The sequence below is a fragment of the Lissotriton vulgaris genome, chromosome 6 (genome assembly GCF_964263255.1).
Source record: "Lissotriton vulgaris chromosome 6, aLisVul1.2, whole genome shotgun sequence".
NCBI lineage: Eukaryota > Metazoa > Chordata > Amphibia > Caudata > Salamandridae > Lissotriton > Lissotriton vulgaris.
The window spans coordinates 1051253516-1051280190 of NC_141694.1; the positions used below are offsets into that span (position 1 = coordinate 1051253516).

General features: G+C 46.0%; 1 protein-coding gene across 1 annotated transcript in view; it reads right to left on the bottom strand.

Moving 5' to 3' along the window:
- SPRTN (SprT-like N-terminal domain) overlaps positions 1-26675 on the bottom strand; it is a 277952-nt gene that overhangs the window by 221448 nt on the left and 29829 nt on the right. Inside the window, exon 2 of the mRNA XM_086927114.1 lies at positions 26188-26287. Coding sequence (XP_086783240.1) covers positions 26188-26287 — 100 coding nt within the window. The remainder of the gene's footprint in view (positions 1-26187; positions 26288-26675) is intronic.

Sequence of the window (26675 nt, forward strand, 5' to 3'; positions counted from 1 at the left end):
TCTACGCATCCGCAGGAATTGCACCTTTAAGGATGAATTTATGGAACATGCGGAGGTCCTCAAAGAAAAACTTTTAGCCCGTGGCTATCCGGCAAAATTATTAAACCAAGCAATCAAACGGGCGTGGTGGACACCACGAGAAGAGTTATTAGAGAGAAGAAAAAAACATCAACAACAACGAGTGGTCTGCGTGTCGACATATTGTCCATCATCAAACATGCTTAAAAGACTGATTCACCAAAATTGGCACCTACTCAAAGACCTCAACAGTCAATTCACAGAAAGCCCCTTGTTCGCATATAAAAAAGATAAGAGCATTGCAAATTATATTGTGCGAGCAGCCATACCAAAACAAAGACCATTGACAGTTCGGGAATATGTCAATCTTCCTCCCATAACTGGACACCGGAAATGCGGCACGTGCCTATGTTGCTCATCCACCATAGAAGGGGATCTGTTTCAGCATGCGGGAATATCGTGGAAACACAAACAATTTACGAATTGTAAATCCAAGAATGTTGTCTATGGCATCATTTGCCCCTGCGACAAGTTGTACATAGGGAAAACAACACAAGAAGCAAGACAAAGGATGTCCCAACACAAATCTCGAATAAAGAAAAAAAGTAGTGACCGCCCCTTTGGTCCAACACTGGCTCGATGAGCTACATGGCGAACAAGATCTGAAATGGACCATAATATCCAAAATTGACCATGACCCCCGAGGCGGAGATGTAGAGGCCAAACTACGCCAAAGAGAAGCCATGCTTATCTTGAAATTTAATACAACTACACAAGGACTTAACGAAATGTCGGAACTATATAGTCTGTAAGATAAGACCCGCCACAGGCTTTCCACCAGTGATCTCAACCTCTGAGTGATTGTGTCACACATCCGCGGATTTAGCATTGCTAGACCGAAGTGCCTCCTTAAACCTATCTCCATTATGCGCTTCGAATGTTAACCCATCTGCTTGTAGATCCGTTACCAAGTGGAAGCCCCCAATGTACATGAAGTGCAATGTTTGCACCAAGGCTTCGCTAAACTACAACTCCCATGAAACCTACCACTAAAACTACAACTTCTCCTAGGTAGAGCTGGAACTACAATCCCCTTGAGCCCCACTATCCGAACCACAACTCCCATGAATCATAGCGCTAAGACCCGGAAATAACCGCTACTTCAAAACAGAACAACCCGGCGAACATCAACATCGCGTGTATTGATAACCGCGACCCAGTGGAGGACTAAGACGTACACCCCCCAGGTAACCAGACAGCCACCCGTCTTTTTGCATCGTTGTTGTATGATGAGTGATAGATCGACTTAGTCGAGTGCGAAGCCCCGAACACAGTGCACAGAAAGCGGCTCCTCTTCACTTTGGAAACTGACACCGATCTCGACTATCGAGAATGGTTTAATGACAAAATAAGGAGCCTGAAACAGCACATTTTAAGCTGCTTTTCTCCTCTCTCATTTTTAGAACTTGGTTTGAGGTGCGATCCCAAATGGATTAAGAATGAAAAGTGGCGATGGACTTTCCAACAGCGAGGTTGCTCCCACGAGGCTCCCTACACCTCTTTAATCTAGTGAGTTCACTAACTTTTTCCGTACATTTGAGTGTAGGTGATCCTAGAGATCAAGATAGATTCTGAATATACATGTCCTTTGATTTTTCAGCTAAATCATCGTGCCCAAGTCATTTCACTGACAGGTAACGGTCTGAATGTGGTTGGATACTGAATGTGAGTTGAGAGTCCCTCTTTGTTTCACTGACGGTTTGCTTTTTTATGATTTTTTCACAGATTGATTTTGCACGGTCCTGAAGAGAATCCTAATAAAAAGTTTAGGATTCGAAACGCGTCGACCATTTGAGGCGCTATTTGTTAGGTGGCCTGGAATTGTGTGTTTTGTTTCATAGTGGATGGAAGCATATATCCAGTAGAATTTAAATATGATTTAAATGTAACCAGGTCGAATTGCTCATATAATTAGGTTACATCCTGTGTCTCTATGATAAACAACCTGAAAGGAACGCCACCAACTCCTACCGCCCCAACTTCCTGTAGATAGCTATGAATGTTTATTGTTGTTCAGTGTCTATGTCTTGTGTCGATTGTCTAATCGTCTAATAACACATTGATTCATCTGTTCCTGCGTGTAGTTCCCTGTTCCTCCCCTGTGTCTTGTATATTGACAGACGGTATATACATGTGTTTGTAAATATTGCAGAACAAAATATTGTGAAATATATGAACTCTAATTGAAAGACAGTTCAGATAAAATGATAAAATAAACACTGATGTTTTCAAAAACTGGTTGGACTGAAAGATTGGTCTTTGTAGAGGAGTAATTAGTAGCTCTTCTGCTAACATATCAAAAAATTGCACAGTACTGGCAAACTGTTTTGTTTGTTTCTTAGCCTCCTGTTGAAGTCACAGGGCTAAAGGACTTCATCTGCTAAAAGTGCTATTTGCTGGAACTTGAGAATCCAGCACCTCTGAAAGAAACCAGCAATCTCGACGCCGACGGACGTCGCCGAATCCAGCTCGACATCGTGAGTAACGGCTCCAGTGTCCCGCTTCCTCGACGCCGGCCGCCGGACCTGATCGACGCTAGCAGCAACGCCAGTGAGTAGTGAGTTCGGCTCCAGCTCCAAGGGACCTCGTGTCTGCACCGCTGCTGATCGCATCGACTTCGTGCCCTCTCGACGCAGTGAGTGCTGCTCACTCTTGCAACAGCATCATTGACGACTACTGAGGCCTGATCGACACCGACGACGTGACGCCGGATTGCTCGACGCCGCTGATCATCGTGTGCTTCATTTTCCTAAGGTACTGTGTTGTTGGGGGTCCGTGTGACTCCGGGCTCGACGTAGCGCTCCTCGCGGTCGACGCTGAACCCTTTGGATTAACTTTGCCTAGACGTCGTGTGACTCCCGTGTGGGTTACATTGTTGCCAAGAACTGTATTTCAAAGAAGGAGAGTTGCTTTTGATACTAAAGACTTTGTGCTAAGAAGAAACTACGCTTGAACTACTATTTTCCCTTCCAAGAGTATTTATTAAGATTGTGGTATATTTTTGTCGTTATTTGGTCTTGTGCTAAGCCTTATATAAAAATCCTTATTTTTATAATACTACTGTGTCGTGTCCATTTGTAGTGTATTCACTTTATTAGGTTTTGCCTGGCGAAAGCTGCGCTTTCTGCGCAGCTTTTTCGCGCAGGCGAAAACCTGATGAGAAGAGTAGTGTGGCTTTGGTTCGGCCCTCGTCATTGATTGGCTGGCTCCGTAAACGGAGCCTTGCCATTGGACGAGGGGCCTGTCCGTCAATGCCGGACCAGACACGGGGGCGTTCCCGACATTCTTTGGCTTTTGCCGACGTCACGGGACGCCGGGAACGCCCCCGTGTCTGGTCCGGCATTGCCGGCACTACTGCGTCTCTTCTCCCCCGTTTCCCGCCCCGTGACTGGCCGGCCGGCCAATCCTAGCGCGGCCGGCCGGAAGTGCCCGCCCCCCGCAGCCCGGGGGAAGAAGGAAGACGGCAAGCAGTATGGCGGCGCCCGCGGGGCTCCCGTGGCCTGGAGGGAACCGCCGCCGTCGACGTTGCCGGTCTCCCAAGCCGAAGAGGGAGACCGGAGAAGTGCCGCCGTCGCAAGGTGCAGGTGAGTCGATTTGTTTTTTTTTTTTTTCCCCTCCTCTCTTCCCCTGCCTTCCTGCCCCAACCTCTCTCCCCCTGTCTCCTACCTTCACTCCGCTGTGCCTCTCTCCCTATGCTGTTGTCTGCTGCCTCGTCTTGTTAACACTGCAGTCTCTTGTTTTTAAGCATAGCCTGTGCTGTCTGGGAAATGCTTTATGACCCAGACCAGACATAGCACCCCTATCCAAATAGAGACGGGGTTTACCATGGGGCCCGACCCTCTTTCTGGGTTATGTTTTTGAATAAACCACCTTCAGGAAACAAAGATGACGGGGACGTGTTAACCCGGGTTGCAATGGTTTGGGGAGCATTGGTTTCTTTGCCCTGGGAGGGAAGAAAGAGACTGCTGCTTGCATGCAGGCAGGCAGGCAGGCGACTTTGTTTGGCACTGGCTGTGTCTGCGGTGCCAGCCCAGGATTGCTGTATGGTGCAGTGTTTGATCAGTAGGCAAAGGTGCTGTGGCTCAGAACACCCCTTCGGTTCTTTTGTCTTTCAGACCGCAGATCGGCCGACTGGGTATATATATATTTTTTTTGTTAAACCCGTGCCTCCTACTGATTTTTTTTTTTTTTTTTTTTTGCAAACCCATGATTTTGGTTGCCGCCAGGGGCATAATAACACGGTGGCACAGATTTGAGACACCCTTTAACCGCGAAAGCTTTACCACTACCCAGAATGAATCAACTGTATTTCGCCGCACTTTTGCACCAATGTGCTCGAAATTACTGTTCTTCAAATTGCATCAATATGTTGTGTTTTCAAAACAGATTGGATTAATCTAAGTATTATAAAAAAAGACAACACAATTTGTCTGCCTCGGGAAGCTTTCGATTTGTCATGTGTAGAATTGTAGTTCAAAAGAGCTATTTAGGCAGGTGCTTTTTTTGAATTGTATGCGTGATGGATGAATGGTTCACCCGTTTTTGACCAGCGTTTAGGAGTCTCCGCCTTTCTAGGCCATTGGGTTATTGCTAATTGACGGGCACTGAAAGTCCTTTCGTATGCCAGCCCACACCGAGGCCTTTGTGAATTGAGGTGGTGATCTCACGCAATTACACAGTATGCCGGCGTCCACTTAAGTAAAACTCGTTATAATTGGCACTCTGCCTGCCACTGTTTGCAGCAGGGCCAACGACTGAAGAAGCATGACATGTGACGGCCCTCTCTCCCCGTGTAAAGTCGATGCACTTTATGAGTCTGTGTTACACCTGTTGTGTTCCGCAATGGATTGATCCTTTTTCCAGTAACTCAGTCCAGTGTTTTAAGAGATATGATCAGCTCTCCTGGGCGTGAACCGATTTGCTGTTAACGAAACTAGAAACACATGGAATAATAATAGAACCGGCTTTTTCGAGCACCTACCTTACACGTTAAGTAGTATTTCTGTTTCTGCAGCCTGTCCTTTCTAAGACACACTTTTTGATGTCGCATGCAATATTAAACTGAGTATTAAAACAAGTTAGCTGACCCAGTTTCCTTTCTGACAATTTTAAGAGTCAGTTTTAAGTTTTAATACCTGACCATACCTCTGGTTATGAAGCTCAGATTGTGTAGTACTAACTGTAGAGAGATGCTGAACGTTGTATTGCATTGATTACGTGACTGTTATGTGCTCCAAAATGAATGTCATGTAGAGTATGGATACCAAGTGACTACATGCATTAGGACACTAAGTATTGTATAGTAGTTGTATTTCTACAATACTTCATACCACTGACACACCTGACGTGACCACTTGAGATCTGTCATCAGGCGTTGCCTGCGTTTTTCACTGTTATTCTGGAAATGCTCCACTTTGAGTCACCGTGTTTATTAGTACATTTATCTGAATTTTGAAATGGATCAAAGGACACATTCAGCGTGGAGGGGCCACCGCCCCCCCCCCCCCGAAAATTACTTCACTGAATGGGAAACGTTATTTTAAGCAGAATAGGGAATAATTTTACCCGGGGCGTGGTAGCGCGCTAGAAATGCAGCTTTTTTGGCAGGCACACAGATAAAAATAAACAAATCCGGCTTAAACAGTAATGTTGTTGTTGGCAGCTTTTTATTAAAGTGCGTTTTGCTTTGTGTCCTCGGCCAAGTGGTGTTCTTATCTCTGTTGGTGGCGTGGTATCTCCTGTTCACATCCTGGAGGACGTCCCAATCTGTGACAGTCTTCCTGTGGTTTGCAGTCCAGTTTTGCCCACTGTGTATTGTTGTGCATTCACCTACTACGACAGTTTACTTTGTATGTTCAGTGCTTCAATTCTTTAGCTTCTATTGCTGGGTTTAAAAAAAAAATATTTTCATATTCTCGGTTATTGTACTTGTGTTTACCGCGGATATATCAGTGTGCCTCACTTAAGTGCCATTTCTTAGCTAAACTGCTCTTTAAAATTGGAGGCTAGCGCAGCGTACGAAGGGGGTGTTGAACGGCTCCTGTCAGGATTGGGAGGTGGGGGCTGCGTCATGCGCGCGCAGTTTATTTTTCCGGGTATCTCGCGCTCTCCAGTGACGCCGAGATTGATGGATCGAATACAGACTGCGCAGAATGATAACTAATGCACACCAGAAGGGTCTGGTATCCTCTGTGGATGAGATCTAAAGCCCTGTGACTCGCATTAAATGTAGCATACTTCTGCTCTGTGTGGGGGGGGGCTCTGTGTGGGTGTATGTGTGGAGGGCGCTGTGTGGTTGTGTGGGGGGGCGCTGTGTGTGTGTGTGGGGGGGCTCTCTGTGGGTGTTTGTGTGTGGCATTTGCGAGAGATTAAGCTATTGGCATTGTAAATGACAATGCCATTTATTTATGTTAAAAAAAACATAAATAAAAATAATGTCAAGAGCAATGCCAATAGCTCTAACTTTAACAAAGGCAAAACCATTGCATTGTAAATGCTTGTTACTGTATGTGGTCATAAATGCTTAACACACAGCCTCTGAGATAAGCCTGTCTGCTCTGCCAAGCTACCAAGGGGGTGAGCAGGGGTTATCAAAGGGTGTGATCCCCTTGCCCTGACTAGAAAAGGTGTGTCCCTAAATGTCAGAAGTGCATACCTCTGCCAACTAGAGACTGCCGGTTCTAACACCACCTATCAAGTCAAATGTGCCCAGAAACTTGGCTAAGGCCAAAGTATCTATAAGCTAATCTGCACTTGGAATTGGTCGAGCATCTGTCCTAGCGACTGCATTGAGACCCCTATAGTCAACACAAAACCTCATTTCTCTCTTGCCATCTTTGGTGTGAGATTTGCGGACTAAGACTACTAGACTAGCCCAAGGGCTATCTGAGGGTTCAGTAACTCCCAATTCTAACATCTTCTGGCCATCAGTCCTGATACAGTCACTAACATGGTCAGGTTGCCTGTAAATCTTATTTTTACAAGACAGACTGTCCCCAGTGTCCACTTCATGAGTGCACCACGTAGTCTGATTTGTAGTCAGAGAGACCATATGTCTGAACTGATTGAGAGCCTGCCTGCAATCAGTTTGCTGATGGCCAGTGAGGCTGCCTGCCAAGGCTACACCATCTACCGACCCATCATCAGGGTTCTATGAGACAGGTCAGGGAGTAGATCACTCTTCTTCCTGTCCCTCATCAGTAACCATGAGCAAGCCCATGTCTACCCTGTCAACATATGATTTCAGTCTGTTGACATAAAGCACCCTAGGGTGGCTCCTGGGAGTTCCGAGGTCTACCAAATAGGTAACCTCTCCTTTCTGTTCAACAATTGTATGGGGGCACTCCACTTGTCTTGGAGGACTGCTGGGGCCACAGGCTCCAACACCCACACTTTCTGTCCTGGCTGGTAAACAGTCAGTACAGCCTTTCTGTAATTCCTGGCTAGCCTCAAGATTTTTGGTTGACTTTTTCATGTACTCTGCCATCCAGGAACGGAGACCAAAGTAAATAGTCCACTATGTCCTGTTTAGGGTGTTTGAGAGGTAACTCCCATTCCTCCTTCGCCAGCCACAATGGTAGTCTTACAGGATGCCCAAACAGAAGTTCAAAAAGGCTGTAACCAACCCCCTTATGAGGAACCTCCCTGTATGCAAATAAAAGGCAAGGTAGTAGGATGTCCCATCTACGCCTAAGCTTTTCTGGGAGCCTCTTAATCATACCCTTTAAGGTTTTGTTGAACCTTTCAACTAAACCATTGCATTGTCGGTGATAGGGTGTGGTGAATTTGTAATTCACTCCACACTCCTTCCACATTGCAGTCAAGTAGCTAGACATAAGGTTTGCACCTCTGTCTGATACTACCTCCTTAGGGAAACCCACTCTTGAGAACACTCCCTAGAGGACTCTTGCCACCACAGGTGCTGTAGTGGTCCTAACGAAATTGCCCCTGGGTACCTCGTGGCATGGTCCACCACCACTAGGATAAACCTGTGTCCAGATGCTGCTTGAGGATCCATGGGACCAACAATGTCAATCCCTACCCTCTCAAAGGGAACCCCCACCACAGGTAGTGGTATCAGGGGGGCCTTTGTTGAACCACCTGCCTTGCCACTGGCTTGACAGGTGACACAGGAGCGACAAAACTCCCTTGTGTTTTCAGACATGTGGGGCCAATGAAAGTGAGGGACAATTCTGTCCCAAGTCTTGTTTTGGCCCAGGTGTCCTGTCAAAGGAATATCATGGGCTAGTGTCAATAGGAAGCCCCTGAATTTCAAAGGTATAACCAACCTTCTCGCTGCACCAGGCTTGGGGTCTCTACTCTGAATACAGGAGTCCATCATCCCAATAAATCTTATGGTTGCCACTAGCATTCTAAGCAGCCTCAGCAGCAGCTTGCTATCTGAGGGGTTCAAGAGAAGGGCAGCTCAGCTGCTCCTGACTCAGATCTGCCCTGAAAGGGCCCCCTGTCTCAAAGAACTCAACCTGATCACGCTCAACCTCATTTGGGACAGTTCCTTCTTCAGGAGCACAATCGTCTCCCTCAAGAGACTGATCTTCACTCTGAGTCGGGGAGGAAGGCACTGCCTTAACCCTATTGCTCCTTTCCTTGGAAGGCACCTGGTCCATTGTTCCAGAATCCAGGGCATGTTCAGTTTTAGACATTTTGGCCTGTGACCTTGTCACATTAAAAACACGTGCAGAGATCCCTAACATTTCTGCATCGGTCCTTAACTCCAAATCATTGCCAAGCAAGCATTCAACAGGGAGGTCTGCATTTACCACAACTTTCTTGAGGCCAATTACCCCTCCCCAGGAGAAATTAACAACTGCCAGGGCATGGTTGGTCCTGAGATTGCTAGCATTGGTCACTTGGTAAAGTTCACCAAGTATGATCTGTCTAGGGTCCAGAAGGTCTTGTATCCCCATTGTGACACTTGCCCCTGTGTAGAACATAGAAACCTTCTCAGGAGTCTCACTGATACACCCCCAACAAAGAAGAGATTGGCACAGAAGCTGTAATATCAAAAATCATCTTTATTAACCTCAGATGAGGGAGACTACGTCACACAGTACCCTCAGGAAACTATGCGTCAGTCTGAGGAGTACAGAGAACAGTGGCCTTATTTATTCTTAGGGTTACATAGTCAGCAGAAAACCAAGGGGAGGTACTGGCACATGTAAGCATGCAAAATGACTAATATGGGCATGCAAGATTTGCTTGCTCAACATAGTGGAAGGAGAGTCATTCTCCTTACATCAGCAAGAGTAGCCCGACAGTTATATACTAGGAGCAGGTGCATTCTTCTAGCTAGGCCCCCCTGAGCATGTGCAAGGCTCTGGAAGAGGGAAACAGCACATGGCGAGCACATGGCTAACTAAAATGACTGCCAAGTACAAAATGGCTTTCAGCTCATGCTAACAGATCCCTGCAATCTTCAACAGATGATCCTTTTAGCATGAGCTAAAGACATTCCTAGGATCCAGTAGTAACACAGAAAATATTTTGCACATTTATCTTTATAAATGTATCAATATACTAATTCATTGCTAGGTGGGCATTTTCCATTCTAAACATTTCATTAAGCGGGTATATATATATATATATATATATATATATATATATATATATATATATATATATATATATATATATATAAGGTATAAGCAGGAATACAAGGGAAACGGAGCATCGGGTCATAATTAACATACAGATAGCAGGAGAGAGTAATGACTATTATCACAAACAGAATTATCATTTTTCTAGTCTTAAGCAAATCCTAGAACCATCTAGTAAAAACATTTTCAGGGCTCCTATGCATTTCAGTGACCATTCATTTCAATGGCAGACTAGCCAACAGCACATATCTAATAAAACATTTTCAATTGACTTTTCCATGTTCCTTTTATGAGGGCTAGAACATTAATCATTTTTTAGGAGAAGAGCAAAGTAACATTGCTAACAAAAAGAAGTCAACAGATCCCTGCAATCTTCAACACCTGTATCCCTGTAGGCCATAGCCTCTTTTCCATTTATCAAAGGCTGCTGTCTGTATTTTTCCAATTTACTGGGACTCACAAAGGAGGACATATCCCTGCTTCTATCACAGATAAGTACAGCCTGAATTGGAACTCTGACTAGGCCAGAGTCCACCTCAGAACCCAGGGTTAACCCTACTATACCCTTCTGCTGAGTACCATCTTTTGGAGCTGAACTAGGGAGAACAGTTGCCTTAGGGGCGATGGTGGCTGGAGTGGAGTCTTTGGACCTATTACAGTCACTAGTCCAATGACTGTTGTTTTTACAAACCTTACACAATGGTTTCTTTTGGCCTTTCTTTTTGGAGTATTGGGAATGCCCACCATTAGAAGATGTTTGGGGGCCTTGTGAAGACTTCTGCTCTGTACCCTTCTCCCCACCCTTATTAGGATCTTGCTTCTTCTGGTCACCACCTTGGTTCTGTACATTCTGCTTCACCCTGGTTCTGAACCATTTGTCTGCCTTCTTTCCAAATTCTTGGGGAGAACAAAGCAACAGCTGATTGACAGTTATTAAGGATCTGCTCCCTCATAATCAAGTTTTATAATCCCGTATAATCACACACTTTAATGCCCAGTAACCAGCCCTCCAGAGCCTTAGTAGCACAATCAACAAAGTCAACCCAGTCCTAAGTCTGAGCCATTCGGGTATCACTGAACTTTATTCTATATTGCTCAGTGGTTAGGCCAAAGCCTTCAATCTGAGCACTCTTCAGGACTGTATAATCATCAGCACCCTCTTCTCTTACAGGGAGGAGCTTGACTCTACCTTTATCTGCAAAGGAGAGCCACAAGATAGCTACCCACTGTGCCTAGGGGACCTTCTGAACTTTGCAGGTCCTTTCCAGTGCAGTTATCCATTTGTGGATGTCATCCCCACTCTGGTAGGGAGGGGCAATCTTGTTCAAGTTCCTATGGTAATGAGATCTCTCTCTCGACCAATAGGGACGTTGCTGCCACCATGGGATTCTAGTCCCATCTTTTTTCTAGCTTTCTCAAGTTCTAGGGACTCCCTTTCTAAGGCTACTTGCTTTGTCTCCTTATCCTCAGCTGGGCTTCCTGAAGCCTCATCTGTCTCTCTCTCTTCTCCTGGGAGGTGTCCCTCTTATGAGAAGAGACAAAAGTCCCTACAGATGTGTCAGAATGGTTAGATCTCTTGGAAAGGAGATCTTGGCCATCTAGGCACACATCCAACTCTTCCTGGTGGGACAAAGAGAGGGCCACCTTGGCCGCCTTCTTCATCTCCAGTAGGAGCTGGATTGCCCAGGTCTAGGTCATGGTCACCTGCCTGGTCAGCATCAGAGTCTGAGTCCTGGTCAGGGGTGGGAAATTCCTATCTTCCGACGCCCGAGACATCTAGATTTCTTAGGAGGGCAAGAGGTTTTAATTTGTATTTTGTCCAAAGGACAAGTAGACAGTTTTATGGTAATCCGATACACAGCTGTTCAACCCTGTAGGTCACAGCCAGTTAATAAGTTGCTCTGAGCAGTTTATTGGCAGTGAAAGGGTCAATGCAAAAGCTGGGCCTGCACTTTAATTTCCCCAGAGCAGAACAAAAAATGATAAAGCAGAGCTCAAAGTTGGAGCCAGCTCCATAAGCTCGTGTGGCTTCCAGGCCCTCCCCTGTTCCCTTTATTTTCTTCAAGCAGGAGACAAATATCGAACTTCTAGCTCCAGTACACTCGCAGCAATGGCATGTAAGAGGCTGCCTTATCTGCCTCTTGGCCCCTTGCTCTGACTTGAACTGTATGACCCCTGCCTTGTATTCTCTGCTCCGCTCCTGGGCCTTATAAGGCCCCAATATCCCTGCTCATCTTCAACTCACTTTGCTTTCCCTTCTCATGCACCCCCTCCTTTGCACTTTGCCTTTCCTGTACACCTTATATTACACCCGGTGCCTGAACATGCTAAACCCACCCCACCACCCTCTGCCGCCCTCTCAGACATCCCTGACCCGCTCCCCTTGGCCTCATATCTTATGTCATTGAGGGCTTACATTAAATCTCATTAGTTTCCCAATGGGCTTTCATGCAGGCCTAAGGCCACCCCCAATTCTGTCCTTGCAATAGGCCTCTCATCTCACTTTGTGCCTGCACCAGGGGCATTGTGAACACACCGCTGTAGCAATTACAGCAGCTGTGGAGTTTTTGATGGACCCCTTCAGTCTGCTGGTCCGCAGACAAAGGCCCATAATGGACTTGAAAGGGTGGGTGGGTGAGTGAAACAGTGGATGAATAGATGCATGTATGAATAAGTGCAAGAGTGGATGACAGATGCATAAATTAATGAGTGAAAGGGTGAATGGATAGATGCATGTTTGAATAAGTGAAAGGGTGGATGGAATACGTGAAAGGGTGGATGTATAAATGAATGGATGAATACGTGCAAGAGTGGATGATAGATGCATAAATTAATGAGTGAAAGGGTGAATGATAGATGCATGTATGAATAAGTGAAAGGGTGGATGGAATACGTGAAAGGGTGGATGTATAAATGCATGGATGAATACGAGCAAGAGTGGATGATAGATGCATAAATGAATGAGTGAAAGGGTGAATGGATAGATGCATGAATGAATGAGTGAAAGGGTGGATGGATAGGTGCATGGATGAATGAGTGGATGGATAGATGCATGCATGAATAAGTGAAAGGGTGGTTGTATAGATGCATGGATGAAGGAGTGAAAGGCTGTATGGATAGATGCATGGATGAATGAGTGGATGGATGTAATGATGGATGTGTGAAAGAATTGTAGTATAAGTGCAAGGGTGAATGAAGGGATGGGTGAGTGGATGGATAGTTGGAAAGTGGATTGATGAGTGACAGGATGGATGGCTTATTGAAAGGGTGGATTAATGGGTGAGAGTAGATGAATAGATGGCTGAGTGGGTGGGGGATAGATGGGTGGGTGGCCGGATGGAAGGGTTGATGGGTAGGTGGCTGGGTGGACAGTTGAGTGTAAAGGTGGATGGAGGGATTAGTGAAAGGGTCGATGGATATATGAGCGAAAAGGAAGATGGATGGGTGAAAGGGTGGATGGATGAGCGAAAGCATAAATGGAGGAAGTGAAAGGGTATGTGGAAAGAGGAGTGAAAAGGAGGATGGCTGGGGGGGATGAATAGGAGTGAAAGGATGGATGGAGGGATGACTAAAAGGGTGGATGAATAGGAGTGAAAAGGAGGATTTGTGGGTGAAAGGATGGATGGATGAGCAAAAGGATGGATGAGTGAAAGGAAGGCGGGATGGATCAGTTGGATCAATAGGTTTGGAGATGGCAGGATAGGTTTGAACAGGGGCTTCGTGAACGCCCCGCTCTAGCAGCTGCAGTAGAGGTGGAGCTCTTGATGGGCCTATTCTGTCTGCAGCTCGGCAGACAAAGACTCGTTATTAATGTGAAAGGATGAATGGATGTGTGGGTGAAAGGATGAGTGAGTGGAAGTGTGACACTCTAGATGGATGGATGAATGAGTGACCGGGATGGTTGAGTGACGGGGATGATGGATGGACAAAGGATGTTATAATGAAGGAAAGGGTGAATGAGTGGATGGGTTACAGGGTGTAAGGATTATAGAGTGAAAGGATGGATGAGTGTAAAGGATAAATGGATGGATGAGTGGAAGGATGGATTGGTAGTAGGGTGGGTGAATTGATGAGTGAAAGGGAGGGTGTATGGATGAGCGAAAGAATGGTTGGATGGTTGAAATGGATAGGTTTGGAGATGGATGGGTAGGTTTGGATATGGATGAGCGGATGGACTGACAGATGAACAGATAGACAAACAGATTGGTGAAAGGCTAATGGATAAAAGAATGAATGAGTGCCAATGTAAAGGTGAAATGCTAGATATCAGTGGGTGAAAGGATGAATGGATAGATGCTTAGATGGAAGAGACAAGAGAGCTATTCTGGAGAGGATTTCAATGACTTTTTTTGCTTACTTAGGTTCATAAGAACTTTGGATCAACGTGGGGGGTATTTTAATTGTCTGGTTACTCACTTGGCCTACACTATGCTCCTTTCTTTACCTGGGAATTATCAGGTAGGTGTGGTGCTGTTTGCCAGCGCATTCGTAATAGACAAGCTAGTATTGGTTTCATAAAGGTCACATCGCCATAGAAATTCCTGGCCCTGAACAAAACTACTTTGTAAAAGAGCAGAATGCGGTCACACACAATGAAGCCAGCTCAAAGATAGGAAGAGACAGCATTTTAATAAAAACAAAAGGTCTAGGTTAACTCAGATTTAATTTGGGGCTCAAATGTTAAAGTCACAAAAGTACACCCATGATATATGTCCTTGTATTAATGCAGATTTACATTTTTCCTGAATTCACATGAATTTTCTTAAGGGCCAGGAAACCGTATTCCTAGAAAATATTTGTGAATTGCATCTTAGCATGAGCAAATATGAATATGCCCCAGCAGAAATCTGTTGAGTGTTTACAAGTTCACTTTTTCTCCAACAACATTTTTCCCAGCCCTGGAAGAAACTTTACTTCTGCCGTTGTCAGGGGTAAATTTCCAACTTTTCTCAGTATGAGAAAAGATTAGAGAAGAGCTGGTGAAAACCTCCAAAATTCAAATACTTCTATAGTATTAGCCTGACATAACCAGAGAGGTTATTAGCAGAGCTTTTCTATAAAGAGATTGCAGCGATTATTTGACGGCGCACTACATGGCACCAAAGGTACAAGTGGATTTTGTTACAGGACAAGTACATTTATGAAGCTACTTGTCCAATGGACAAGTACATATTTCATGAACCTCATAGCTGCTTGTATATTTTAAATGAATTGCTGCTTTTATGGTTTTATAAAAATTTAAATCGAATAAAGCATTTTCTAAGTCCAAGTATTAATGGGGTAACTCACAAAAAACTACCCGACCTGGGTCAGTATTGCAGTACAGCAAGTAAATCATTGCGGAGCAAAACTTGAATACGAACAACAAATATATTAGCATTCACACAGCCTTGTTTGCATGAAATGCACAAATGCAATTTATTGTATGGGTCATTAGCATCTAATGAGATTTAAATTCAAAGCATTGATTATGTTCGGCAACGCAGTTGCTCAAACACATAATGGTGAAATAAATATTTACAGTGCTCTTCGTGTGGGAAAAGGGAGGTACATGGGTTGGGGGTCAAGTGAGTACGTGTGGATGGAGGACAGGGAAGAAGTAGCGCAACATATATATATCAATTATACATGATCTAACCTTTCCGGCCTAAAACAGGTCAATTGTTCCCAGGTTTACACATAACCCTGATGGGCATCAACTAATTAGGCTTCTGCCGTCAGAGCTTGTGATGTAGGTATGGGTCATCAACGTTTCGACCGCTAGGAGGAGGGTTAATTCAGCCCTCATGGTGCAGTATTCATCAGGACAAAGCGGAGAAGAGCACTCTGGAAAACAGCATGTATGCTCCGCTGTGTAGTCAGAGGATGTGGGCTCGTAGCAGCTCTAATTCAACAAGAGTAAAGAAACTATTTCTGGTATGTTGGCTGTGGGTCAATCACTCGCAGTCAAATCCAACTTTCTGACTTGCGGCACGTCCTCTGACTAAACAGCGGAGCATACATGCCATTTTTAGGTTTTGCCTCGCCAAAAAGATGCGCTCTGCGCATCTTTTTCGCGCAGGCGAAAACCTGATGAGAACTGTAGTGTACTTTGGGTCGGCCCTCGTCATTCATTGGCTGGCTCCGTAAATGGAGCCTAGCCATTGGACGAGGGGCCTGTCCGTCAATGCCGGACCAGACACGGGGGCGTTCCCGACATTCTTTGGCTTTTGCCGACGTCACGCGACGCCGGGAACGCCCCCGAATCTGTCCCGGCATTGAGCCGGCACCCTTTCCTGCTTGCGTGAGTGCTTTGCCGTCCGTGTCCCCTCCCGCCCCCCCGTAGGGGCTGTTTAATTTTCTGTTCTTTTCTTTCAGGTTGCACAGCGGTGACTTTGCGTCAAGAGCAACTTGGAGCAGCAGGTTTTCGAGGCATTTTCTCGTGGAGCGAGGGATCGGTGGAACCGGGCTGCAAGGGTGGAATTGCCTGGAGCGGCTGGCGAATATCGTATTTCAAACCTCCGGTCTCAAGGAGAACGAGCAGCGTCGTCGTCAGGGAGCCGGGCTCGGAGAGGAAGGAGCAACCTGGTCAATTTAAAGTTAAGTCGCGTGGTACGGGCACAAAGTATCTTGCGGTTTGGGTGCAATACGCTGATATGTGCTGTTAGCAGTGCTTATATTAAACGTAGACAAAACCTCGCACATTCTCTTGCAGACGCTGTTTCAGTAATCTAAATACGCTACCCTTGGTCTTAATAAGCCCCCCTGATAGCTCCGTCGGTAGAGCATCAGACTTTTAAGCTAGGGGTCCAGGGTTCAATTCCCTGTTCGGGCGCATAGCATCTTGCTTCCCTTTTGTCTTTAACTGCCGCAGCCATGTACTTAACAAACGATGGCATGTAATTAACTGCGTAAGTAATGTTTGTTTTCCTACACATGGGTGCATTTTCCAATTAATGTGTCTATTTTAAGGGCTCGTGTCTTCATACACGGAAGAGCATTATTAAGCGTTAAAGTGTGCGGTAAAATAAGACTTCCGTCCATAGCCCCCCATCGTCTATCGACAGTACCTCCCCTGCTTCCCACTCATTCCTTTCGGACCACATCGCCGCCCTCTCTACAGCTGAGGGAGGCTGGGCTATCGATCGCGAGTTTTATGCAGCTCGAATAACGAGCTTGGGTGTTAGGGGAGCGACGCTGGTGAGAGCTGCTCTCCGAGCCCAAAGAGGTTGAGCCATGTGTCCGTGGGGGCCGATTGCCCCCCCCCCTTTCTGAGGCTTGCTGGCGGCAACAGGGTGTCGGCCAAGCCCGTCTGGTGTATACCTTGGTTCCTGAGCATGTCCCCCGCGTATTTAAAAATTTAAGTGGAAAATATGCAATAATGGGGCCGCGGTTCGTGGGGGGGATGACAGGTGCGCAGCACAGAACATCTACCAGAGGAAAATGTCCTGCCCCTTTCTCGTTCAAGAAACGTGTGACAGAATGAGGGCTTAAAAGGCGCTAGGTTAAGGACGCAGTTAACCCCCTCCGCGTTCTACTCGGACCTCAGCGAATATCAATCCGCTTATAGCCTCTTGAAGGTAATTGCCACGTTTTAATAAAAAATGCTTCGGCCGGTAAATAATTAAAACAGAGCAAATTTAATGATACCATGCATCAGAGCAATACCATGCATCATAATAAAGCCCGAACAGTCCTCTTATGGGTCACCTGGGGGACGTGAAATGAAAGGGAAAGAGGTAATGTAACTGGTGCTATCTAAGGCGATCTGATTCATGATTCATTTTCACGCTAGACGAACCGGGGATGTGGGTTCGAGCCTCGGTATCGACGCTAAACATCCTGTGAGTCATTGCAAAAATGAAAGGTGTATTTGTGTAATGTAAGGCGCTCTGATTCAGGTTTCATGTTTGCGCTATATAAAACCATAGCTGCCTGGGTTTCAGATTGCTATATGTGACGTTTGAAACATTGTTCTTTCCACCGCCAGCCATGAGCCGGGCCGTTCTCACAGCAGCCCCCACCGCAGGCGGGGCTGGGCACGCAGAGCAGCCAGTGAATAGTCCTGCGCATCTAATATGTGAGCAGAGAATGGCGAATTGCACACAGTTATAAGCATTATCTTCCTAGCTGAAGCATATGTTGGCTTTTAGAAGAGGAGGAAAGACAGCCACTTTCACCACTGAACTACTGTCTTAATTGCCTTTTTTTTAAAATGAGATTGGCTTATTGAATCCTATTAGTTGTTGGCGACATTACCTGTGAGCAAGGCCATCTGTTCTTTCATTCTTGCTCATTTGTTTGTATTGTTTTCAATCAGTTTGCTATCAAGGAAAAAGCTACAGTGGATGGTTCTTCGCCTAAAAATAAACTAATGTGGATAATGTATAGACATGTTCAACAGTTTTGCTTAATATATGCATAGGAGAAACTTTACAGGAAATATACAACCAACTTTCCACTGTGCTTCGTTTCCCCCATCAAATGTAGGCAACATAGGCCATTGTCCTGGACCCACAGTTCTTCATAACGTTCCCGTCTCCACAGGACTGCATTTGCAAATAGTGCAACGCTTCCAATCTAATATTACGAGGGAATTGATGCAATGTTTATGATTATGGAAAAGCGAAACAGAAAGATGTTATTCATGCAACCGTGTTGGCTGGAGCAACAGCACATGCTCGTCCCAACGCGGATTTTAATCGTAAATCAGGTACAGAACCCACTTCGCGCCTGAGTGGAGGTCACAAGTTTGGTGCTAATGGTGTAATGCGGGAGTGGTGGCAATAGCGTTTAGTTAAAAATGTCCATTCGGTAAAACCGTGCACATATCGTGCTAGAGAGTAGTGTCAATTTCAGGCGTCTGCAATTGCTGCGCTATTCTCCATTTCTGAAACTCACTACGTGTGTGCCCCTGTTGTCTGCTTGTGCCTCTGTGTGCCCCTGTTGTCTGCTTGTGCCTCTGTGTGCCCCTGTTGCCTGCTTGTGCCTCTGTGTGCCCCTGTTGCCTGCTTGTGCCTCTGTGTGCCCCTGCTTGTGCCTCTGTGTGCCCCTGTTGTCTGCTTGTGCCTCTGTGTGCCCCTGTTGTCTGCTTGTGCCTCTGTGTGCCCCTGTTGCCTGCTTGTGCCTCTGTGTGCCCCTGTTGCCTGCTTGTGCCTCTGTGTGCCCCTGCTTGTGCCTCTGTGTGCCCCTGTTGCCTGCTTGTGCCTCTGTGTGCCCCTGTTGCCTGCTTGTGCCTCTGTGTGCCCCTGTTGCCTGCTTGTGCCTCTGTGTGCCCCTGTTGCCTGCTTGTGCCTCTGTGTGCCCCTGTTGCCTGCTTGTGCCTCTGTGTGCCCCTGTTGCCTGCTTGTGCCTCTGTGTGCCCCTGTTGCCTGCTTGTGCCTCTGTCTGCCCCTGTTGCCTGCTTGTGCCTCCGTCTGCCCCTGTTGCCTGCTTGTGCTGTTGGTGTGTGTGGAGGGCTCTGTGTGGCTGTGTGTGTAGGAAGCTTTGTGTGGCTGTGTGTGTGGAGGGCTCTGTGTGGCTGTGTGTGTGGGGGGCTCTGTGTGGCTGTGTGTGTGGGGGGCTCTGTGTGGCTGTGTGTGCGGGGCTCTGTGTGGGGGTGTGTGTGGGGCGGCTCTGTGTGTGAGAGAGAGAGATTTGTTTAAATACCAGGATAATTGCCGGCAGCAGCACCCTTGCCGTGTAATGCCTTGTACTACATCTGTGTTAGCAGTCGCCTCAGGCTGTTGTTTTTTTTTATGCAGGGGACGGGATTTGATCATGCCCATTACGCCGTATTGCTTTTCAAAGGCAACTGTTGCAGAGCCAAGTGGGCTGTTGAAAATTGTGTTTTCTCCACCTGCCCCTGTTGCCTGCTTGTGTCTCCGTTTTCGTGCCCCTGTTGCCTGCTTGTGCCCCTGTTGCCCGCTTGTGCCTCCTTGTGCCCCTGTTGCCCGCTTGTGCCTCTGTGTGCCCCTGTTGTCTGCTTGTGCCTCTGTGTGCCCCTGTTGCCTGCTTGTGCCTCTGTGGGCCCCTGTTGCCTGCTTGTGCCTCTGTGGGCCCCTGTTGCCTGCTTGTGCCTCTGTGTGCCCCTGTTGCCTGCTTGTGCCTCCGTCTGCCCCTGTTGCCTGCTTGTGCCTCCGTCTGCCCCTGTTGCCTGCTTGTGCTGTGTTGGTGTGTGTGGAGGGCTCTGTGTGGCTGTGTGTGTAGGAAGCTTTGTGTGGCTGTGTGTGTGGAGGGCTCTGTGTGGCTGTGTGTGTGGGGGGCTCTGTGTGGCTGTGTGTGTGGGGGGCTGTGTGTGCGGGGCTCTGTGTGGGGGTGTGTGTGGGGCGGCTCTGTGTGTGTTTGTGTGTGTCATTTGCGATAGATAAAGCTAGTGGCATTGTAAATGACAATGCCATTTATTTATGTTAAAAAAACATAAATAAAAATAATGTCAAGAGCAATGGCAATAGCTCTAACTTTAACAAAGGCAAAACCATTGCATTGTAAATGCTTGTTAACTTTGCCTTTAAATTAGGAAATAGACTTATCGCCGCCTTGTTGAAAATCTACCAAGCTAAGAGTGTAGCTTTAGCCTCCTATGGGAGCGAAATATGGAGGCATGTCTCCTCTGACGTTTTACAGGTGGTTGAGAATACTTTTTTGAAGCGCCTGTTGGGTGTTCCCCATGACTTGTCTAACTTGTTGGTACACAAGGAACTGGAGGTGCCCTACTTTAGTGACACCCTGGCACTATGCCCCCTTACGTTTTGGCTAAATAGTTGGTTGAACAAGGGATTAACGTGGAGCTGATTTTAAAAGAGTGTATGACCCTCGACAATGCGCTCAGCATACCTTGGCTCAAATACATTAAGAGTAGTTTTATAAAGCTAGTACGAGTCGAACTATACACCAACCCTGAACTAATAACTAAGAAGGATGGGGGAATAACAAGGGAATCCTTTAGCAGTTTAAGGATATTGGAAAGTGAAGAGCTGGAACTGTGGAAACCTAGCGTCCGCAAATGTTTAATGCTAAAGACAACATCACTAGCCGAGCCTTATCTTCTGGGGCTTTTATCTGTTTATGAGCAGTTTTTATTGACCAGGTTTCACCTGGATCTTTTTCACCTCCTGCTCGCCATACCTAGGGGGAGCAGTAGAGGCCAGTTGTTAGCACCCTGTGGCTGCAACGGAGAGTCTCCACAGGATTTGCTCAACTTTATGCAGTTTTTTTGTAAATTTTAAGAGGTTCCCCGGAAGTTTTTTTGGTTCCAATTTGAAAGAATATGAACTTTAAGGAGGCTCGTCCAGCTCTCCTATTCCCACAACTGCTGAGGGATGAATGTATTTTCTTCGTCGTTAGTTACTTGAAATCTGCGGTGAAGTCTAGGGCTTGTCTTGACTAAAAGCTTATAAGGGCCAGGGTTTTAGATCATTTTTTTTACATATATGTTTTTGTGGGTCGAGATAATTTTACTGGAGTGTTGATCAAAGGGGGAGAATATTTGTATCTGAACTTTGCACCTTAATGTTACAGATTGCCATGGGCTGTTGTGCAATCTATTTTAACTACAACTAGGTTTCTTATTGTATGGAATCATGATCATTTATGTAATTTGGATGTATTGTTGATTTTTAGGGTTTTATATTTCCGAAACCGTATAAAGTTTAATTGACTTGACTCATTGCCACACAGTATAAAATAACAATGTGCTTAGTGTTGACTACTGCAAGGGTAGAACACATGGAACTCGGTGAAGACTTCTTCCTTCATGGAAGACCAAAGGTTGTTCTTGTGTAGACCAACCAAACTCATCTCATTTAACTAGAAGCAAAAATAATTAAATACAAATATTGTCACATAGTATATTAAAACCCCAAAAGTCTGCTGAATTTACAGGTCAAATGGGGGATAGCTGGAGCAGATGCTCTGCACATGGCTTGGCCAGGTCGTACTGTATGTGCTTTCTGGAAAGAAGTGGTAGGGGTGGTTGAAAAGATAGTATGCAAGATATTTCGGAGATCAAATGGTCCTAGTAGCAGGCCATACTTGGATTCAAATTATTGGCTGACCTGGCATTCCCATAGGTTAAGTGTCGCACTATCATGTGCTGAGAAGAAAAAGGTGGGGCCTAAGCTTAAAAAACTGGTTGCTATGAACTGGAAGGGAAACGCTTGCTCGAGGTAAATTCGTCTTTGTGCATAAAGGCATTTGGTTATTTTATGCTGTCTAAATAAAAAGACCGGACACAATAGTGAGATTAACAACTGATAAAGTGCTGTTGGAATCAGTGTATTTTAAGAAGGAGAATGGGGAGGTGCAGTTCGAATGTTGGGGGATGTTGGGATCAGCAGATTGTTGAATGTAACACTCGATGAAACAGAACACTAAGTATAACCTGTCTGTAATGTTTGTGAACTTGCTTAGAATTAAATAATGTAAGCTAACCTGAAACAGAAATGCAAGAGGCAGTTTGAAGAAGCACTATAGAACCTTCCTAGAATCAATGCCTTGCACACAAAACAGTAGTTAACGCAGAAAGAAAAACTTGAATCGCTAAACATTTACCAAAATGTTTCAAATGGCACCTGACTCCAGGGATCCTACAACACAGAGAAGCGCATGGTGAAAAATAACACTCCTGCATGATCCTTACACATTGTATAGTAGACAGGCCCAAGCAACTAAATAACAAGCATTTGCAATGCAATAGGTCTCGCATTAGGAAAGTTTGAGCTATTGCTATTGTAAATGACAATTTTTTTATTAATGAGTTGGTTTTGAAAATAGCGAAATTAATAGCTCTGTCATTTACAATGCCAATAGTTCTAACTTTCGCAAATGTGACACCTAAAGCATTTGTAATGCAATATGTGTTGTATTTACGTGAGTTAGATGTATTGATATTACAAATAACAATGGCTTTTATTTTTTTTAAATAATTAATACTTACATTTTAATGGGAGAGAACCAGCGCTTCTCAGCATGGGTGTAATACTTTTAATGGGAGTGTACATGTGCTTCTCAGCAGGGTGCAATACTTTTAATGGGAGAGTACCAGCACTTCTCAGAAGGGGTGCAACATTTTTAATGGGAGAGTACCAGCGCTTCTCAGCAGGGGTGCAACGCTTTTAATGGGAGAGTACAACAGCACGAGTAGAATACTTTTAATGGGATGGTTCTAAACCTTCCAGTTACTGGTGCAATACATGTATCAGCACTTCTCAGTACCAGTGCAATATGTGTACTAGCGGTTCCCAGTACTGGAATAACACTTTTAATGGGAGAGTGGCAGCACTTAAAAGTACTGGTACAATGCAAGTACCCAAGTTTTTTAATACTAGTGGAATACGTTTAATGGGAGAGAACCAGCACTTTTCAGTATTTGTACAATGCTTTTAATGGGCGAAGAGCTACTGAAGTCAGACACCCCGAGGGACAAGGACAGCCTGCTACGGAAGTCACACACCCCAAGAGACGAGGACAGCCTGGAGCTACGGAAGCGGCAAACACCCCTAGAGATTAAAGCAGCCAGGAGCTACAGAAGTCAGATACCCCGAGGGATGAGGACAGCCTGGAGCTACGGAAGTCAGACACCCTGAGAGACTAAGACAGCCTAAAGCTACAGCAGTCCCACACCCAGAGGGACGAGGACAGTCTAGAGCTTCAGAAGTCAGACACCCCGAGGGACGAGGACAGCCATTAGCTTTGGAAGTCAGACACCCCGAGGGACGAGGACAGCCTGGAGCTACAGAGGGAGGTCAGAGACAGCCTGGAGCTACAGAAGTCAGACACCTGAGAGACGAGGACAATCTAGAGCTACAGAAGAGTCAGACACCCTAAGAGACTAGGACAACCTGGAGCTGCGGAAGTCAGACACCCCGAGAGACGACAGCCAATAAAAGGCCACGGTTTTGAGGAGTTCAAGTGCCGCTGCTCTGTGAAAGTGTGAGAACAGGAAGCGCCGCTGTGGACGCGGCCCGGAGTGACTTCGTGTCGGAAGTTTAAAAAAAAAGATTAATATTGTGAAGGAAGAGGCCGGTGCAGCAGGATATCCCTTTCCATAGTCCGCGACCATTGGAATGTGCCAGAAATGTGGAGAAAGATAGAATGAGAAAGAGAGAGAAGAAGGGTGAAAGAGAGATAAAGCGAGAAGTAAAGAGAAAAATAGCGCGGAAGAGAGTGAAAGAAACAGTGAGTGGAGAGAAAGAGAGAAATGGGTACGAGTATGAGAGGGAGATGGAACGAGAAGCATGGAGAAAGAGATAGTGAGAACAAGAGAGACAAGCAATGGCAAGCAATGGGCTGACCACAATATTTCTACGTCAACAGGCAGCTAAAAGCTGTCCGTAGGCAAAATTTAAGAAGAATGGATGTAATGCAGCTCATAGTAAGTACCAGTGGCTGAATAATTTGAGCATTCAAACCCTCGCTGTATGCACTACCAGAATGTGCCATATAATGCAGACTCTTTTCCTCCCACTAAATTCCTTCCGTACACATGCATTTCCGGAGACATCCGTCACTATAGAACTACCACTGCTCAACTGAGAGATTTCACAAGCTATGGAGTCTATGGTCTGCGGCATAACTATTCTACAGAAAATAATGGTAACCTAAAACCTATATTGCGGTGCATTATTTTAAAGGTCTTTTTCTGTCTTAAACCACATGTGGGCGTCTACATCACTGCAAGCTCCAGTTCCACTCAGGTCTGGAATGAAAGGATTATGTAAGTGAACGAGGTTAATGTCCGTTTTCTATTCACATGGCCACAGACTACAGTAAAAAACGAGCTATCGGGGGGCGAACCTGCGTTTAATACCCCTGAATATACTGCCCCTTGTACGCACCGTGAGGGGGGAACAGGCTGCTCCAGGCAGGCGACAACGGGGGCTCATACATTCACAAACGAGCCAGCGCTGAGGGGCGCTCAGCCAGTGGCGCGCTATCAGGGCGGAGTCCAGGAGGCGGCCGAAGGGCAGGGGCTACGAATCCTGCGCAGCCGCTGTCCTGCCCTGCCCGTTCACCGCAGCCGCCGTTCTCGCAACACACCGCAGGTCCCGCCGGAGCAGCAGAAAGTTAGCAGGCTGGAAGTTGTCAGCCTGTCCCTGCTCGGGAGCCCCTGGCCGCGTAGCCCCCGCCCGCCCATCCAAAGGGAGCAGAGGACCCGGCGCTCCATGAATGATTGTCCCCAACAGCAGCGGTGAGGAGCGTGTGTGTGCATACGTGTGTTTTCGTGTGTGTGTGTGTGTGTGTGTGTGTGTGCGCGTGTGTGTGCCTAAGCGGGTGTGTGTGTCTGTGCATGCATGCGTGAGTGAGTGAGTGTGGCTGTTGCGCGCGTGTGTGTGTGTGTGTGTGTGTGCATGCGTAACTGTGGCTGTGTTGTGTATGTGTTATTCACTTGCTGAGAATGTGGGATAGGAGATGTGCACGGCGCTGGGCTGGGCGTGCGCGCCCACGAGGTGAAATCGCCGAGGGCTTGCGCGTGCACATCCCCTGTCCTACATTCCCGGCAAGCCAACAACAATAGGTCTTACGCTGGATGCAGCGCTTCGCGCTGCTAACACCAGCGAGACCTAAAAAATGGTTTCAACAGCACAATATGTATAGGTAAGCCTTGTTCGTTTGATGCAAATCATCCCAAACGAAAATTGTAAGCAGAAACGTTTTTGCAGCTGGGTTTCCTCAGTGAAGGAGTGCCCTCACGCTATAAACTCAAAGAAAGACTTTTCTTTTACACAAACGTTACTACACATTTCTGCAGATTCAGACTCAAAGACACGGAAAAGTGAAGGCTCTAGATTGATAGATGTGCAATTCAAAAGTCTAACGGGCCCAACCTATCTGAGAAAAAGATTTTCCCTCTATGCTCCCAACCGCCCTCTCAGATCAAGCAATCTTCACCAAATGACGGTGCCAAAGTTTAAATATAGCAGGCTTGGTGGCCAATCCATCTCTGTTAGAGCAGCGAGAGCTTGGAATACCCTGCCACTGCAGTTGAGAACAGCCCCTTCCATCATGGCATTCAGGAAAGGCCTAAAAACCCACCTCTTTAACACCACTGCCTAATGGCTGTCTCTCTTTTGCATATACTGTGATCTGTTCCCCTCTCTTTCGCGCCAGGATACTATACTATTTAGTAACAGAGCGCGCTACAAAAGCCTCTATAATAATATAATAATAATAAAAGTATTCCGGCTGTTCAATTTCATGTGCAGTGATCCATTTAACAAAGTATTCCTTTTATTATCTAACTTATCTGATAAGATTCCACAAATCAGATCTCCAATGTCCCCCCAAAAAAACACAGCTGTAACTGCTGTTTCGCAATGGTACGAAGTAGGAAAGACCAACAATCTTGAGGGTTACGTGCCCCTTTTGTGGTCATCATCCGGCATGCATGTTGTGCTATAAAAGGGCATAAGAGGTAGCTTGCGAAACAAGTGATTTAATTTCATAGAAACATTCAGATCGTGCACGGTTCACGTACCCAACAAAATATATGGGCTTTTTTATTTTTAACAAATTCAGGTGCAAACAAAGTTACCTCCACAAGATCTTTCCGTGGTCTTAGCTTGAGTAGCGGCTCACTAAGACGTATAGAACACAGGCCCCCTCTTCCTTCATAGCTGCATACTCCAGCACACCTATAAAAGAATAATTCCATCAAATTAAGTTTTGTGGCCAAAGTCAAACCTACTATGTTTGCAACAGCACCTTCCAACTAGATTTATTTAACAGGAAGCTGAGAGTTTTGAGAAGTCCACAAAGAAAAAATGTCAAATAATCAAATGTCACCAATGCAAGTTTTACTACATACCAAAAAAAAACGTACCCGACATGGAATATTCATGAGCTGTATCCCTGTGTGGGCCCTTTCTCAAGAGGAAAGAGATGGTCTTCCTACCCTGCCTGAGATGGGAGCTTGCTACATTCAGGTACCAAGGTGTCTAGATACCTTATAACGGAGCTATTCTGATAGACGATAACATCATGAAAATCTAAAGAATCGGCTAAAATTGGAAGAAACTCCCA